General features: G+C 49.8%; 1 protein-coding gene across 2 annotated transcripts in view; it reads right to left on the reverse strand.

Annotated features, from left to right (window-relative positions):
- Window positions 1-12,991, reverse strand: part of SLC52A3 (solute carrier family 52 (riboflavin transporter), member 3) — a 21,056-nt gene extending 8,065 nt beyond the window's left edge. Inside the window, exons 1-4 of one of the 2 annotated variants that reach the window (XM_011979844.1) lie at window positions 12,931-12,991; window positions 5,404-5,589; window positions 2,690-3,307; window positions 957-1,462 (exon numbers count right to left, since the gene is read on the reverse strand). In XM_011979844.1, the coding sequence (XP_011835234.1) occupies window positions 957-1,462; window positions 2,690-3,256 (1,073 nt within the window). In that variant the 5' untranslated portion in view covers window positions 3,257-3,307; window positions 5,404-5,589; window positions 12,931-12,991. Of the gene's footprint in view, window positions 1-956; window positions 1,463-2,689; window positions 3,308-5,403; window positions 5,692-12,930 lie in introns of those variants that run through there. The other variant, XM_011979843.1, reaches the window with a different exon arrangement.
- Window positions 12,992-14,437: the final 1,446 nt, after the last annotated feature.

Here is a 14,437-nt window from a genome sequence, read left to right on the forward strand (position 1 = left end):
GACGGAGGTCTGCCTATACCCTCAAAGACTCTTTCTGCTCCAAGATTCTTGGATTCCATGACTCAGATTCCGTAATTCTAATATTTGGGGTTTCTTAGATTTGCAGGTTGGGGCCTTTGGTCCTGCTTCCCTCAAATCCTCCATCCTCTTTCCAGTTTCTAGGTCCCAAGGTAGAAAATTAGCTTTCTGGCAAGCTTTTTGTCAAGATCTTCTGTCCTCACTGTCCGCCTTCTGGGCTGGGAGAGTGGGTATAAGCAGGCCAGTAAGGGCAGGCAGGCCAGCGTGGATGCGAGGCTGTAGGACCTACCTCAAATGTCAAGATCCCGAGGTAGTATTTCTCATACAGGGGTCTGAAGCCCCTGCCTCAGAACTGTTTGGATTCCTTACTAAAAATTGAAATCCCAGGTCCCAGTCTAGGCTGGTTCAATCTGCATTTTATCGATTTGCCCAGCCATTCTTCTAGAACTGTGGCTCTAATGGAATCAGCTGGAGATCAGAGGCAGGAGGGCAGGGCTGAAATCCTGGGAATTAGACCAGGTCAAGCTCTTTCTCCAAGCCTTAGGGTTTCCCCATATAAATGGGAACTCCAGTGGCTGTCTGCTCCTCCTCATGGGCTTATGACAATGATGGTCAGCACTTAGGCTGGACCTGCCACGTGCCAGGCACTGCTCCAAGAGCTTTATAGAATCAGCTCATATAATGCTTCCAGCAGTCCTAGGAGGTGGAACTGTTACTACTCCCATTTTCCGATAAATATCCCTGAGGCACAGAGAACTGAAGTGACTTGTCTTATCACACACAGCTGACAAGTGGCAGAGCTGGGATTTGGACCGGGGTGCTCCGAAAACCACGTTCTTAACCACTACATGTACAGCCCGGTGGGTGCGTTTGGAATTCTGGGTTCTGAAATGAAGTGTTCCCCCACTAGGATTCCCTAGGACCAGATGAGAGCACACCTGTTAGGCAGGAACATGGAGAGCAACGAGGCAAGAGGGTTGGCCACAATGCTGAGGGTGGCGGCCAGGTGGTAGGCAACTGGCCCGTAGGACAGGCAGGAGTAGGTCTGCACAGAGGGCAGCACGCCGTTGGTGAGCGCATTGACGAAGGCCACCAGGGTATAGATGAAGGCCAGGTGGGCCGGGCAGCAGGGAGCTGCTTTCTCCTCTAGATGCCCCTGGCCCTGGCTGCTGTCCACTGTGCCTGCAGGGCCCAAGTCATTCTCTTCTCGCGGCCGGATGGAGTGGAGGGTGACCTGGTCATTGAGGAGGTCTTCCACGGAAGCCTCCCAGCACTTGGGTTGACGCTGGAGGACAAAGAACGCCACGAGGCAGCAGGCCATCATGATGGATAGCAGGAGGAAGAAGACCAGGGGTGAGAAGTGGGCGGGGAGGTAGCGGCTCTCCAGGTGGGACAGGGGCGCTTCCATTTCGGGGAGGGCGGACACCAAAGCTCTGGGAACTCCCTGCAAAGGACAAGACAGGTCAGTCAGATCCCTGGTCGGGGGAGGGGATCAGACTGCAGAACAACAATCATGACAGTGATAATATAGGATACAGATCACCTGTTATTATTAATAGATAATTAGTAAATAAACATAACTAATAAGGTGGCAATAATGACTGCTCATACTGACTGCCCACTGAGCAGGGGCACCGGGCATGGATAAGCCCCTGTGCCTCCTAACAGGCCTATGCAGTGGGGACCAGTATCCCCCATTTTAGAGGGAACTGAGGTATCGGAATGCTTCGTCCCTTACCTGAAGGTCACAGGGAGAATGTGGCAAAGCCAGACTCCACCTGGTGCTTTCTGACTTGGAAGCTACACCTTTTACCACTCTGCTATCCCACAGCAGTGGCAAGCACAAACGTGTTCAGAGGAGGGGCTAGCTGGAGACTGACTGAGCAGGGGAGCCGCCCACCTAAGGGGAGAGACCCCACCTAAGGGGAGAGCCCCCCACCTAAGGGGAGAGCCCTCACCTAAAGGGAGAATCCCCCACCTAAGCAGAGAGCCACCACTTAAGGGAGAGCCTCCACCTAAAGAAGAACACTGCTCCAGCCACCATCTGGGAAACAGAGGCCCTCAGGACATGCCATCCCAAAATATGACTGCAGGAGGCCAGAATATGCCACCCCAAAATTGACCTATTGGCATATTGTTTACTTCTAGATGGTTATTTTGAAAAATTGCAGACTAAGGAGTAGCTCTGAAAAGTTACCATTTTGTAAGATAAATTTACAGCTAAAGGAAATTTTTATTAGTAAAGGTATCTTATCTGTACCAAGAAGAGGTATCTGAACCAGGAAGAGAAAGGTGGCGGCCTTTATCACCTGAGGAACTTTTATCTGCATAACAGTGTAATGTTTTTTCACCGTAAGTTTCCTCCCTTCATCCTCCCATAAATTTTCTCCACCATCCTGCAGAAGCCCCAAGTCCCTATTCCCTTTTGTAGCTCAGGATGCTATATAAGCTGAAATCATCTGGCCCTGTTTTAAGTCTCATATTTGGGGGGGACTCCCATGTGTATGTATGTAAGTAATTAAAATGGATTTCCTGCTGTTGATCTGCCTTATGTCAGTTTAATTCATAGACCGACCAAAGAACCTAGAAAGATGGAGGGGAGCAGATTTTTCCCTCCCCTACATTTGTGACCAAGCCAAGTGCTGAGATGGCTCTGGGTGATGCTGGGTACCTGTGTGATGTCAGTTTCCCGCGTGGGTACTGGGCTTGGTATGCTGTCTGATAGCTCAGTGACATTGACGCAGGTAGTGAGACCCGAGCCCTGGGCAAGAGCCACCAGGGCAGGCAAGAGGCCGCTGAGTCCTTCACCCACAAAGAAGGTGGTGAGGTAGTAGGTGGGCAGCCGGCTCATGAAGGGCAGGAAGGTCACCGAAGAGGTGCAGTCTACCAGGGCCAGGAAGAAGGTGAGGACCAAGAAGGCAATGCTGTGTTGGCCGTCCAGCACCCAGGAGGTCTTATTCCAGAGGAAGGCAAAGATGATGCAGGTGACGGTTCCCACGCCCAGCAGGGTGAAGATGATGGGCACTTCAGAAAGGCAGCTGGGCCGGAAGCGATGGAGCAGGGTGACCAGGAGGGGCCCGATGTTGGCCAGCTGGATGACCACCGTGAGGTAGGAGGGCAGGTACCAGCTCTCAGGCAGCTCCATCACCAGCAAGGGCAGCTCTACCCAGAGCCCATTGATGGTCACCCAGGAGCCCATTCCGAAGACGCAGACCAGCAGGTGCATCAGGAAGGCCATGGCGGTATCTGCCCTGGGCCAGAGGCTTCCCCAGATCAGCCTGCGGTGGGGCTGGCAGAGAAGAACACCAGGTGAGTAATTTCAGCTTCACCACCTAGCAAGATGCTGGGACCTGGGGCCCAGGGTTTTCTCTTATTACTCCCCTTCTTGTGAACAAGCTGGCTTTTTTTTTTTTTTCTTTGAGACGGAGTTTCGCTCTTTTAGCCCAGGCTGGAGTGCAATAGGATGATCTCGGCTCAGTGCAAACTCTGCCTCCTAGGCTCAAGTGATTCTCCTGCCTCAGTTTCCCAAATAGCTGGGATTACAGGCACACACCACCACGCCAGCTAATTTTGTATTTTTAGTGGAAACAGGGTTTCACCATGTTGGCCAGGCTGGTCTCGAACTCCTGGCCTCAGGTGATCTGCCTGCCTCGGCCTCCCAAAGTGCTCGGATTACAGGTGTGAGCCACCACGCCTAGCCCAAGCTGGCTTTTTATTAGCAGAAAACAAGGGAAGGCTTTCCTAACTATGACTCGTGAAAGAAAAGTTCAATACAACACACAAAAGAAAACAAAGCAGCTTCTGCAAAACGTACCAACAGCAAGGTCAAAAGTTAAATGAAAACATAAGGAAAATATTTGCAACATAAATCACAGACAGAGGGCTCATCTTCCTAATATATAAAGAGTTTTTAAAAATCAAGAACAAAGAGACCCAATATAGAAGAGGGCCAAGGATATGAACAATTCAGAGAAAAAGGTACAAATAAGCTTTAAAGAAATGAAAATATTATCACCTTCATTCACAATAGGAAAACTACTCCATGTGCCATTTCTCACCATGAGATTGTCCCAAAGCCTGACAAAATGACTCATGTACAAGGTTATTATAGATTGTGATCTTGTTGGTAATAGCAAGTTGTAGGAAATTTTCTCCTGGGTGGCTACCAACAGAAAAATGGCTAATTAAAGGGACCTGTTGGAATACCACATACTTGTTTGAAGGAATAAGGAATAAGGAAAGCAGATCTTGCTGGATGATAAGGAAAGGTCTCCAGGCTATACTGATAATCTTGAAACAAAATCAAGGCAGGTAAATGGGACCAGGAAAAGGTGTACTGCCTTTTGGTCATACAAGAGGAGGAAAAATATGTTTTCTTTGCTTGTACTTGCACAAAGCAACCCTTGAAGGACACACAGGGACTGCAGGGATGTTGATGATGCCCCTGTATATCTTTTTTTTTTTTTTGAGACAGATTCTCACTCTGTCACCAGGCTGGAGTGCAGTGGCGCAATCTCAGCTCACTGCAACCTCTACCTCCTGGGTTCAAGTGATTCTCCTGCCTCAGCCTCCCAAGTAGGTGGGACTACAGGCGCCCGCCACCACGCCCGGCTAATTTTTTGTATTTTCAGTAGAGACAGGGTTTCTCTGTGTTAACCAGGATGGTCTCGATCTCCTGACCTTGTGATCCACCCACAGCCTCCCAAAGTGCTGGGATTATAGGTGTGAGCCACTGCACCCGGCCCCACCTCAGTATATCTTTTAATAGAGTTCTGATTTGTGAACCATGTAAACATATTACCTGATGCAAATATATGGTTACCTGAAATGAGATTTCAATCTGGCTTTCTTTCCTCCTGAAATCATAGAACTCTCTAGGTGGCCTTTGGAGACCACTTCCTCTAGCCCTCCAGAACCATTTTGCCATCTGTTTACCCCCTTGCCAGCTACCAGTGGCAGCCCACCTGTGCTGTTACTAACAACTTTCTTCTATCTACCCTTAGTCTGAGCAGTAATATGGGAGATGCCAGGAGTGAGGCTCTGGAGCCAGCTGTTTGAGTTTGACCCTGGCTCTGCTGCTTACAATCTGGGTAACCCTGGGCAAGTGACTTTGCCTCTCTCTGCCTCATCTCCTCATCTGCAAGTAGGGGATAGTGATGGTATGAACTCCGTGGCTTGTAATGAGATGTAAGGATGCTGGTGGATTTATGTCGTTTCCAACAGTCCCAGCATACAGTAAGCACCACTAAGGGTTACTGATCATTATCGTGAAATGGCAGGTTTGGTGACATCGTTATTTTTGTCTAATTCACATGAGAATTAACACATGACTATGAAAATTTAAAAAGGGAAAAGATTCCCCCACTCAGTATCAACTGAACTCACCAGTGGTATATGCACCTTTTTGTAGAGACACGTCAACTGGGCCAATCTCCACGTTTTGTAGATGGGAGACGGGGTCCGAAGGGGCAGCGGGGCTTTCCTGGGATCTGGACTGGGTCCCCTGCAGCAAGTGGCCTGTCCAGGGTTCCTCAGTTCACGCCACAGTCTTTAACTCCATACTCCTTCCTTCTAGTACAAAGCAGGAGTGTCAGTTGTGGCCACGCCTCACCCAGGAAACTCCTGAATCCTGGTGGCTCCTCCCAATGGTTCCCACACACGGAATTCACTCACAGGGCTGGGACGTCCTTCCTCATACCTTCGCTGAGCGAACCCAATGCTCAGTTGCCTTTCTGGCCACCTCCTTTTCCTCTCTGGGAGGAGCCACTCCTGGGGTGTAACGCAGTCAGGTCTCCTAAGAGTCCAGCTCTGCCCCCTCCCTTCTGAGAGGACTCCGTCCTCTCCCTTAGGAAGCTGACTTGACTTACAGCACAGGCGAGGCCTGCTCTAGGCGTGCCAAGAGGACCCAAGGAGGGAGGGGAAACTCCCAGGCAGCAGTGGCACACCTTTGCCTTTGCTGTCCTCCCAGCCTGGAGCACCAGCCCCCTCTGCTGTCCACATCCAAGCTTTCTACAAGATCCCGTCCTCCAGGAGACCTCTGGCTGCCTCGCCTTCTCAGGTGTCCTCACCAGGGCCCCATGACCCCTGCATTTCAGGTCGTTCTTGTGTGGGTGCATGCAGGCACATACCTTGAGACTGAAGCTTTTTGAGGGCAGGGGCTGCTTGGGAATCCGACGTTTTGAAGGTGGAAGGGTCTTTCTCAATGACTTAGCTTAGGATTTGTAAATTATTAACTCACTGGCCAAAGCCAGACAGCAGATACATTACTTTGGTTTGCCCAGTGTGTTTAACAGTTTGTTACTGTAATCAGCAATGGAGGGGATGGCAAGCAACCTTCAGCATTTCTGGCTTCTGAGGAATATTTTGGAAGAAGTGGCCACCCACTTTGGCCTCTTTCTCCATCCTAGACTCGGGCCATCTTGACGCTGTCTCCTGCAGTAGCATCTGGAACCAGTTGTCTGGGTTCAAATCCCAGCTTCAACCCTTACAAGCTGAGCCAAGTGACTTAATCTCCTGTGCTTCAGAGGATCCTGTCTTCTCTTGCAAAACAGTTAGGCTGTCAGTACCAACATCAGAATTGTTGCTAGGAACATGCAAAGTGCTAAAACCGTGCCTGGCAAATAGTAAGGGCTCAGTGAACCATCATTATAAGATTACTGTTTCAGCAAACATATCAGTTGCATTCAAAAACATGTAGTTAACGGCCAGGTAAGGTGGCTCACGTCTGTAATCCCGGCACTTTGGGAGGCTGAGGCAGGCGGATCCCTTGAGGTCAGGAGTTTGAGACCAGCCTGGCCAATATGAGAAAACCCCGTCTCTACTAAAAATACAAAAATTAGCCAAGCGTGGTGGCGCACACCTGTAGTCCCAGCTACTCGGGAGGCTGAGGCAGGAGAATTGCTCCAACCTGGGAGGTGGAGGTTGCAGTGAACCGAGATCATGCCACTACACTCCAGCCTGGGCAACAGAGCGAGACTCCATCTTAAAAAATAAAAAATAAAAAAAGAAACCCAGTTTTTGTTAGGCAAATGGCCATCCAACTAAAGGACTACATTTCCCAGACTTCCTTGTAGCTGCATACGGCCCTGTCATCAAGCCAATGAATTCATATGCGACTCTGAGTAGTCTCCTTAGCCCATTTCCTGTTTAGAAAAAAAAAGTGCAGCTCGTTGCCAGCGCTCATGTAATTTTATGTAAATATACTATTTGAGGTTGAAGCAAATCTGACTGATTATGACTGGTGTTTTTTGTTTGTTTGTTTTTTTGAGACAGAGTCTCCAGAGTCTCACTGTGTAGCCCAGGCTGGACTACAGTGGCTTGATCTCGGCTCACAGCAACCTCTGCCTCAGTCTCCTTAGTAGCTGGGATTACAGGCGTGCACCACCATGTCCAGCCAATTTTTTGTGTTTCTTAGTAGAGACGAGGTTTCTCCATGTTGCTCAGGCTGGTCTCGAACTCCTGGGCTCAAGTGATCCCCACGCCTTGGCCTCCCAGAGTGCTGGGATTGCAGGCTTGAGCCACCGCGCCCAACCTTAAATCTGACTGATTTTCAATGTCAAAATAAAATGTAAAAACTGTTTTTGGAGTTATTTCTAACCAGAAATAACATCAGACTCATCTATTTCAGAAAAACTGGATTCATCAAATAAATCTTTGGCCAGCAACTGTTTGAGAGCAATGTTAACATCACATGTAGGAATGCTAGGATTTGAGATTTTCAGCAATTGAGAATGACTATGTTTTGTAAATGGAAATACAACCACTAAAACCAGAATGCTATAAATGGAGTGATGTCTTTTGTTTCCAAAGTCAATATACTAGAGCGAGGCAAAAATAATAATAAAAGCGAGGTATTTTGTGGCACAGCTATCTTGGGGTAAATGCTGCAGTCACAAGTGGGTATACCTTCTGGCAGATGGGGAAAGAGTTAACAATAAGGGAGTGGCCCTTCTGCTCTTCCTCCATTTGGCTGTCTGGAATCAGATGTGATGGCCAGAACTCCAGCAACGATTTTGTGCTATGAGGCATGCAGTGGAGGTTAGATGCATACTAGGCTCCTTTGGGATTTTGTGGCGGAGAGTACCCATACCAGTCCTGTTTTGCCTGTGTTGAACTGTTTTGTTTGTTTGTTTAATGTTATTGTTAAATTGTAAACAAACTTCTATGTTGTTTAAGTCACTCTTATTTTATATACAACAAAAACACTCAGAGGCTGGGTGCAGTGGCTCACGCCTATAATTCCAGCACTTTGATAGGTCGATGCTGGTGGATAACTTGAGGTCAGGAGTTCAAGACCAGCTTCCAACTGGTCAACATGGTAAAACCCTGTCTCTATCAAAAATACAAAAAATTAGCCGAGTATGGCAGTGGGCGCCTGTAATCCCAGCTACTCAGGAGGCTGGAGCAGGAGAACTGGTTGAACTCGGGATGTGGAGGTTGCAGTGAGCAAAGAGCACACCAGTGCACTCTACCCTGGGCGACAAAGCAAGACTCTTGTCTCAAAAAACAAAAACAAACAAACAAAAACTACTCTGTACTAAGTGCACAGAGATACATGTTCCAGGATATATATTGACAGATTATAGTAACCAAAAACTAATGAATACATTTATCTCCTTTACCACCTACTTTCTGACTCTGAAACTTAGGTCCTGTCCCAACCAGGATTTGATAAAAAATCAAAATTTAACAAAAGTAGTTGTTTAGACACTTGGGGGCAAATGTCTTGCAGAGAAATGAAAAAAAAAAAAAAAAAGGGAGAAGAGAGAAAGAGGGAGGAATAGAGGAACAAAGAGCCCTCCATAGAGAATTTGGTACCAAAAGTATACATTGAGACCAAGAGTCATTTCATATATCGAGACTGGAGTCAAAACTGTAGTGACTATCTGTATTCTGAATATTTCCCGAAATAGCCTCAGACATTCCAGCAGAAATGAACAGAAGCACAGTCCGGCGGTACAGGCCTGACTCACCCTTCCAGGTCAAGACAGCAGACGAAGGTGCAAAATAAACGAAGATATAGCAAAAGCAATAAATGATATACCTAATAAAGAGGGCTAAGTCAGTAGTTAAGGGGAGTAGGTGAATTTGCAGATGATGGTGACCTTTGCCACCTGAAAAGTTATTAAACTAAGGAGAGTGTCCAGTTAAACATTTACAAACATCAGTAGCTTTCCCACGGAGGGCCGGATGGGGAGATGAGGGCAGACAGGGCAGTAGTCTGACTTTCTTCTATGTTCAACAAGTCCTAAGCACTGACAACCTAAATCCCCGCTCCCCACAAAGACACATTCTCTGATTCCGACCCAGGTGCCACCACCGCTGTGTCACTTGAGGGATGGGATTTGGCTCTGGGGGTCTGTTTCCTTGTCTGGAAACCAGGCACGGTGGGGTTGGTCCCCACGTGACCCATCTGCGCTATGGCCCTGGCCCACTCCCAAATTGTCTCCTTCCTCAAAAGCGAGGCGTACTTTTGGACCTCAGGGACACAGTGAGGAACAGTCATCAATGACAACGAAGCGAATGTCTTAGGCAGAGGGAACTACATGTACAAAAAGGCCCTAGAGAAAAGGAGAGACTCAGAATGGCTGGTGTTCGGAATGTGTTGGGATACTTTTAAAAGATGCATGTCTGCATCTTCTGTTTTTGTTGTTGTTGTTTGTTTGTTTGTTTTACAGTGACCTTGCAGTTCTTGTTTATTCATTTAACCAATATTTCTTGGGCACCAACTGTGTGCTCAACCACAATCCCTGCTCTCGGGAAGGTGTGGGAAGTGGTCACGAAGCAGAATAAAAAGCAGAAACACAGAGCAAGTCAGATGGTGGCAAGGACTCCGGAGGAAAGCAAAGCTCCTGAATGAGGAATGTGCAGCTGTCAAGGAGAGGACATGAAGGGAGTGTGAGAGTGAGCTGTCTGTGGAAAGCACGGTCCAGGGGAGAAAACAGCAAGTGGAAAGTCCCTGGGGTGCAGCCATGCCTGCTCTGTCCCAGAAGTGGGTTTTGCTGTTCAAAGGATAGCTAGGAGGCCAGTGTGGCTGCAGCAGCGGGAGCGAGGTGGGAGGGGAGGAGACAGGGCAGGTTCCCTAGGGCCCTGTGGTGAGAGCTTGGGTGTTTTCTCTAGAGCAAAAAGCTCCATGAGTAGGCAGAGGAGACCAGCTCTAATCTAGTTATCGTGCTGGCTGTTGTGAGGAGAAACATGAAGCACCAGGGAGGAAGCAGGAGTAAACCTTCGGCGGGTTAGGAAGCTGTAACAAAAGGGCTAAAAATCACCATGACAACAGTGACAACCATAGCTGCTACTCATCAGCTGCTTATTGTGCCAGACCCTGTGCTAAGCTCTTTGCACACATTACCTATCAAATCTTGTTCCATAGTCCTGAGGCTGGCATTATGATTATCTCCATTTTACAGATGAGGAAACTGAAGTTTAGAAAGGGAAATAAATTTGCCAAGGGTCATACAGCTGGGAGTTGAACTTTACATCCAGGCGTGCTTGACTGTGGACCCAGCCCTGAGAAAGGCCTCGGGGTGAAGGGGTTCTGAAGAGGCCATGGGGGCCAAGCTGAGCAGGATCTCTTTCCGCTCACAGACGGCCTCCCGAGACTTGGGCCGGGGAAAGAGAGAAATGGGGTACAGGTTCGGGAGAAGATGAGAGAGGCTCTGAGACATATCTGCTTCCCAAGGATCCAGGACCCCTCTGTGATCACCAAAGACCAGAAACCTAAGGCTTCACATGAGACAGTTAAGGTGCCCCATAATGGGTGGGCAACGGATAGAGAAGCTAGAAGGATCAGTTCCAGGCAAAGGTTTCTCTTTTGCATTCTTGCATCAAAAGCTGTGAGCCCCCAGCCCAAGAGAGTGAAGGGAGTTGGGAGTGGGGTTCTGTCGAGGTCCAGTGCACCCTCATTGTGTGGGCTGGGCCATCTCCTCCAGGGAGCTCAGGCAGCTTCCAACCCACCCGCCGCCCCCCGCTCCCCTCCGCATTCTCCTGCCCTCTGCTTTCCTCCATCAAAGTATTACTGACACCAGCTCAGTTACGGGAGTTTATCTGTGTCTATCTGTTGAGCGCTGGTCTCTCCCACGGGAGTGTAATCTCCATGTGAGCATGGACTTGTCCTCTCTCCCAGTGCCCAGGTGACCATCTGGCTTGCTAAGGGCTGGGCCACCTGAGCCCCTGGTGCCATGGCTGGGTTCTCGCTCTGCAGGGATAATCTGCCAGCTGGTAGGCACCTAGCCCTGTGGGCCAGACTGGAGGAAACCTGCCTCAGCTATGCGGGTTGTGTTGGCCAGGGTGACCCCTGGGGCGGTGCCAGGTGGTAGCCCGACACTAGATACATCTCACTTCTGGGCAAGGGTCTGAGCTAATGCTTTCCTGGGTTCCAGGCTCCTGGAGAAGTTAGTGAGCCCTGCAGGCGTCTACCTAGGGCCTGGCCCTAGCCTCACCCTCATGAGAGTGGGTAGGAATGGATTGGCTTTGAGCCCCTGAAGAAGGGAGGCTGAGAGGTCAAAACCACAAAACCCACAGGGAGAGATGGGAGATGAAGGGGTGAGAGAGAAGAGACTGAGACAAAGAGACAGAAAGAACCAAAAGCTAGAAGCAGAAATGGGGAGAAAGGACAACAGAGGCACAGAGACAAGGAAAAATGGGAAGCTGCAGCTGAGAGGGAGGCAAGGAGGTGCCAGGAGGCAGGAGGCAGCTGGAGCACTGGGAGCCTGGGCCCAGCTCAGCCACGCTCACTGCTCACAGCCACACGTAGCAGGAGGCCATCTCTACCTCTCGTTGCTGGGACCCCAGAGCTCCCCTGGAACTCATCCCAACTCAATGTCCCTATTGCGTAGGTGGGGAAACCAAGGCCCAGGGAGGAGTTAGTGCTTCCCCGAACCCTGTCCCAACCCTGACCTCAGGCTGTGGCAGACATCCAGGCCTGTGCTGACCAGCTGTGCAACCTCAGGTCAGCTGCTCACCCTCTCTAGGCCTTGGTTTCTCCATCTGTGAAAGGGTCTGGGAATGTCCAGCCTTTCTGGGCTCAGTGGACCAGGAAAAAGGGAACGAGATAACAGGCACTCAGGCTGGCAGCAGAAGCGGACTGTGAGTTCTCTTCCCCTTCTCCTCCCTCCCAAGGCCAGGAAGGGCTTTAGGCCTCCCACGGGCTGACCTTGGTGGAGCAGCCTCCCCTAGGCCAGTTCTCCTCCCCTCCATGTCCACTCTAACTCCCAGCCTCCTTCCCAGGCTCCTGCGGCTTCAGCTGGTCAAGTCGTTCGGAGATAGCATGGAGATGGACCTAGGTAAAGTCAGTGGGGGCCCAGTCTCTTTTTTTTTTTTTTTTTTTTAAAGACCGGATCTCTCTCTGTCACCCAGGCTGAAGTGCTGTGGCATAATCTGAGCTCACTCTGCAAACTCAACCTACCTGGCTCTTGCGATTCTCCCACCTCAGCCTCTGAGTAGTTGGGACTATTAACCCATGCCACCATGTCTGACCCGGGTAATTTTTGTATATTTTGTTCAGATGGAGTTTCACCATGTTGCCCAGGCTGGTCTTGAACTCCTGAGCTCAAGCGATTCACCTGCCTCGGCCTCCTGAAATGCTGGGATTACAGGCGTGAGCTGTGGCACCCAGCATGGGTCCAGACTTTTGGTCTGAAGGCACCAGGGGTCTGGAATTCACCTGAATGGCTCAGCCTGTCCCAACTCCAACATGCCAGCTGAGAAGAAAACCTTTCTTCACTCCTATCTCTTTGGACTCTCCCGACATGGCAGCCTGAAACTAGGGGAAAGGCCACGGGACACCTGCTGGCTCCAGACAAGTGCCCCTGCCACATCCTGGTCAGCGTCCCATGCTCCCAGCTAGCAGCCGGCCTTGGTAACTGCAGCGGCACCCTCGCAGGCCTGAGCCGCCCCGCTCTGCCCACTTACCTGCTGGTCCAGTTCTCCACTCGCTCTGCATGGGAGGGGCCAGAGGCAGCTCGTTTTGTATAAAGCTGTCCCCGCCCAGAGCTCGGGGAAAGGCAGGCGGAGGGTGGGTGTGGCTCCCAGCAAGACCAAGAGCCTACTGTGTGTCTGTAATCTGCCCTGCAGCCCAGCTAGGAGGAGGCTCCTGATGGTAGAACTGTACATTAAAGGGCTTGCTTTATTCAGTGCTCTCTGCCATCCAGATTTAATGAGGGTTGATCCCCAGTTGACAAAAGCTATGTGCAAACAGTTGGTTCTGGCACCACCAGGAGATCTCTGTAATTTCTTTCACACAGGAAGAGAGTTCCCTGGAGCAAAAACGGTTCAAATACTGGCGCTTCAGTAAGTCATGTGGAAAGCGGGGACAATAATAGTGCCCTCTTCATAGGACAGAAATACTAACTGCTAGTGTAGACAGAGCTGACCCAGTGTCAGGCATGTTCTTGGGGCTTGATATGAATTAATGCATTTAATCTTCATGGCCTTTTGGAGAGATGCTATTACTATCCCTATTTTCCAGATGAAGAAATAGGCCCTGAGAAGTCGAGAGCCTTGTGTAGGTCATACACCTTGTATATGGCAGAACTGGTCTCTGATGCTCATTGAGCTACCCTGACAAATACTGCAACCACCTGGGGGGTTCTTCCTGCCCACTGCATAAAGACAGACCACGGCATTGTAGCAGAGAAAGAGTTTAATAGACACGAGGCTGGCCATGCCACATGGGAGATGAGGTTGTACTCAAATCATCTTCAAAGCTTGTAGGTGAGGGGTTTTTCAAAGGCAGTGTGGGGGAAGAGTTGGGGGTGGCCAGGTAACAGGTGCTTGCTGCTGATTGGTTGGGGTGGAGATGAAATCATAGGGGGTTGAAGCTGTCCTCCTGCAGGCTGAATTGCTTCTAGGTGGGACCACAGGAGCGGGGTTGGTGGTCTGGGTAGAGCCATCAGGTTTAGGTGGAGCCATGGGGTGTCAGAGCTGCAAAAAACCTGAAAAGATGGCCAGGCGTGGTGGCTCATGCCTGTAATCCCAGCACTTTGGAGGCCGAGGCGGGTGGATTACCTGAGGTCAGGAATTCAAGACCAGCCTGGCCAACATGGTGAAACCCCATCTCTACTAGACAGGCGTGATGGTGGACACTTGTAATCCCAGCTACTTGAGAGGCTGAGGCAGGGGAATTGCTTGAGCCCAGGAAGTGGAGGTTGCAGTGAGCCGAGATTGCACCATTGCACTCCAGCCTGGACAACAGAGCAAGACTCCATCTCAAAAAAACAAAACAACAAAACAAAAAACAAAACAAAACAAAATAAACACCAACTGGAAAGATATCTCAAAAGACCAACCTACAATAGTGGTGTTATTTGCAGGAGTAATTGGGGAAGTTGCATATCTTATGACCTCCAGAATAATGACTGGCAATCGTTTATGTCTACACCTTAGGAGGACCCAGGCTCCTCTTCTTCCCCCAGCCTGC

Source organism: Mandrillus leucophaeus, unplaced genomic scaffold (genome assembly GCF_000951045.1).
Source record: "Mandrillus leucophaeus isolate KB7577 unplaced genomic scaffold, Mleu.le_1.0 Scaffold206, whole genome shotgun sequence".
NCBI classification, from domain to species: Eukaryota; Metazoa; Chordata; class Mammalia; order Primates; family Cercopithecidae; genus Mandrillus; species Mandrillus leucophaeus.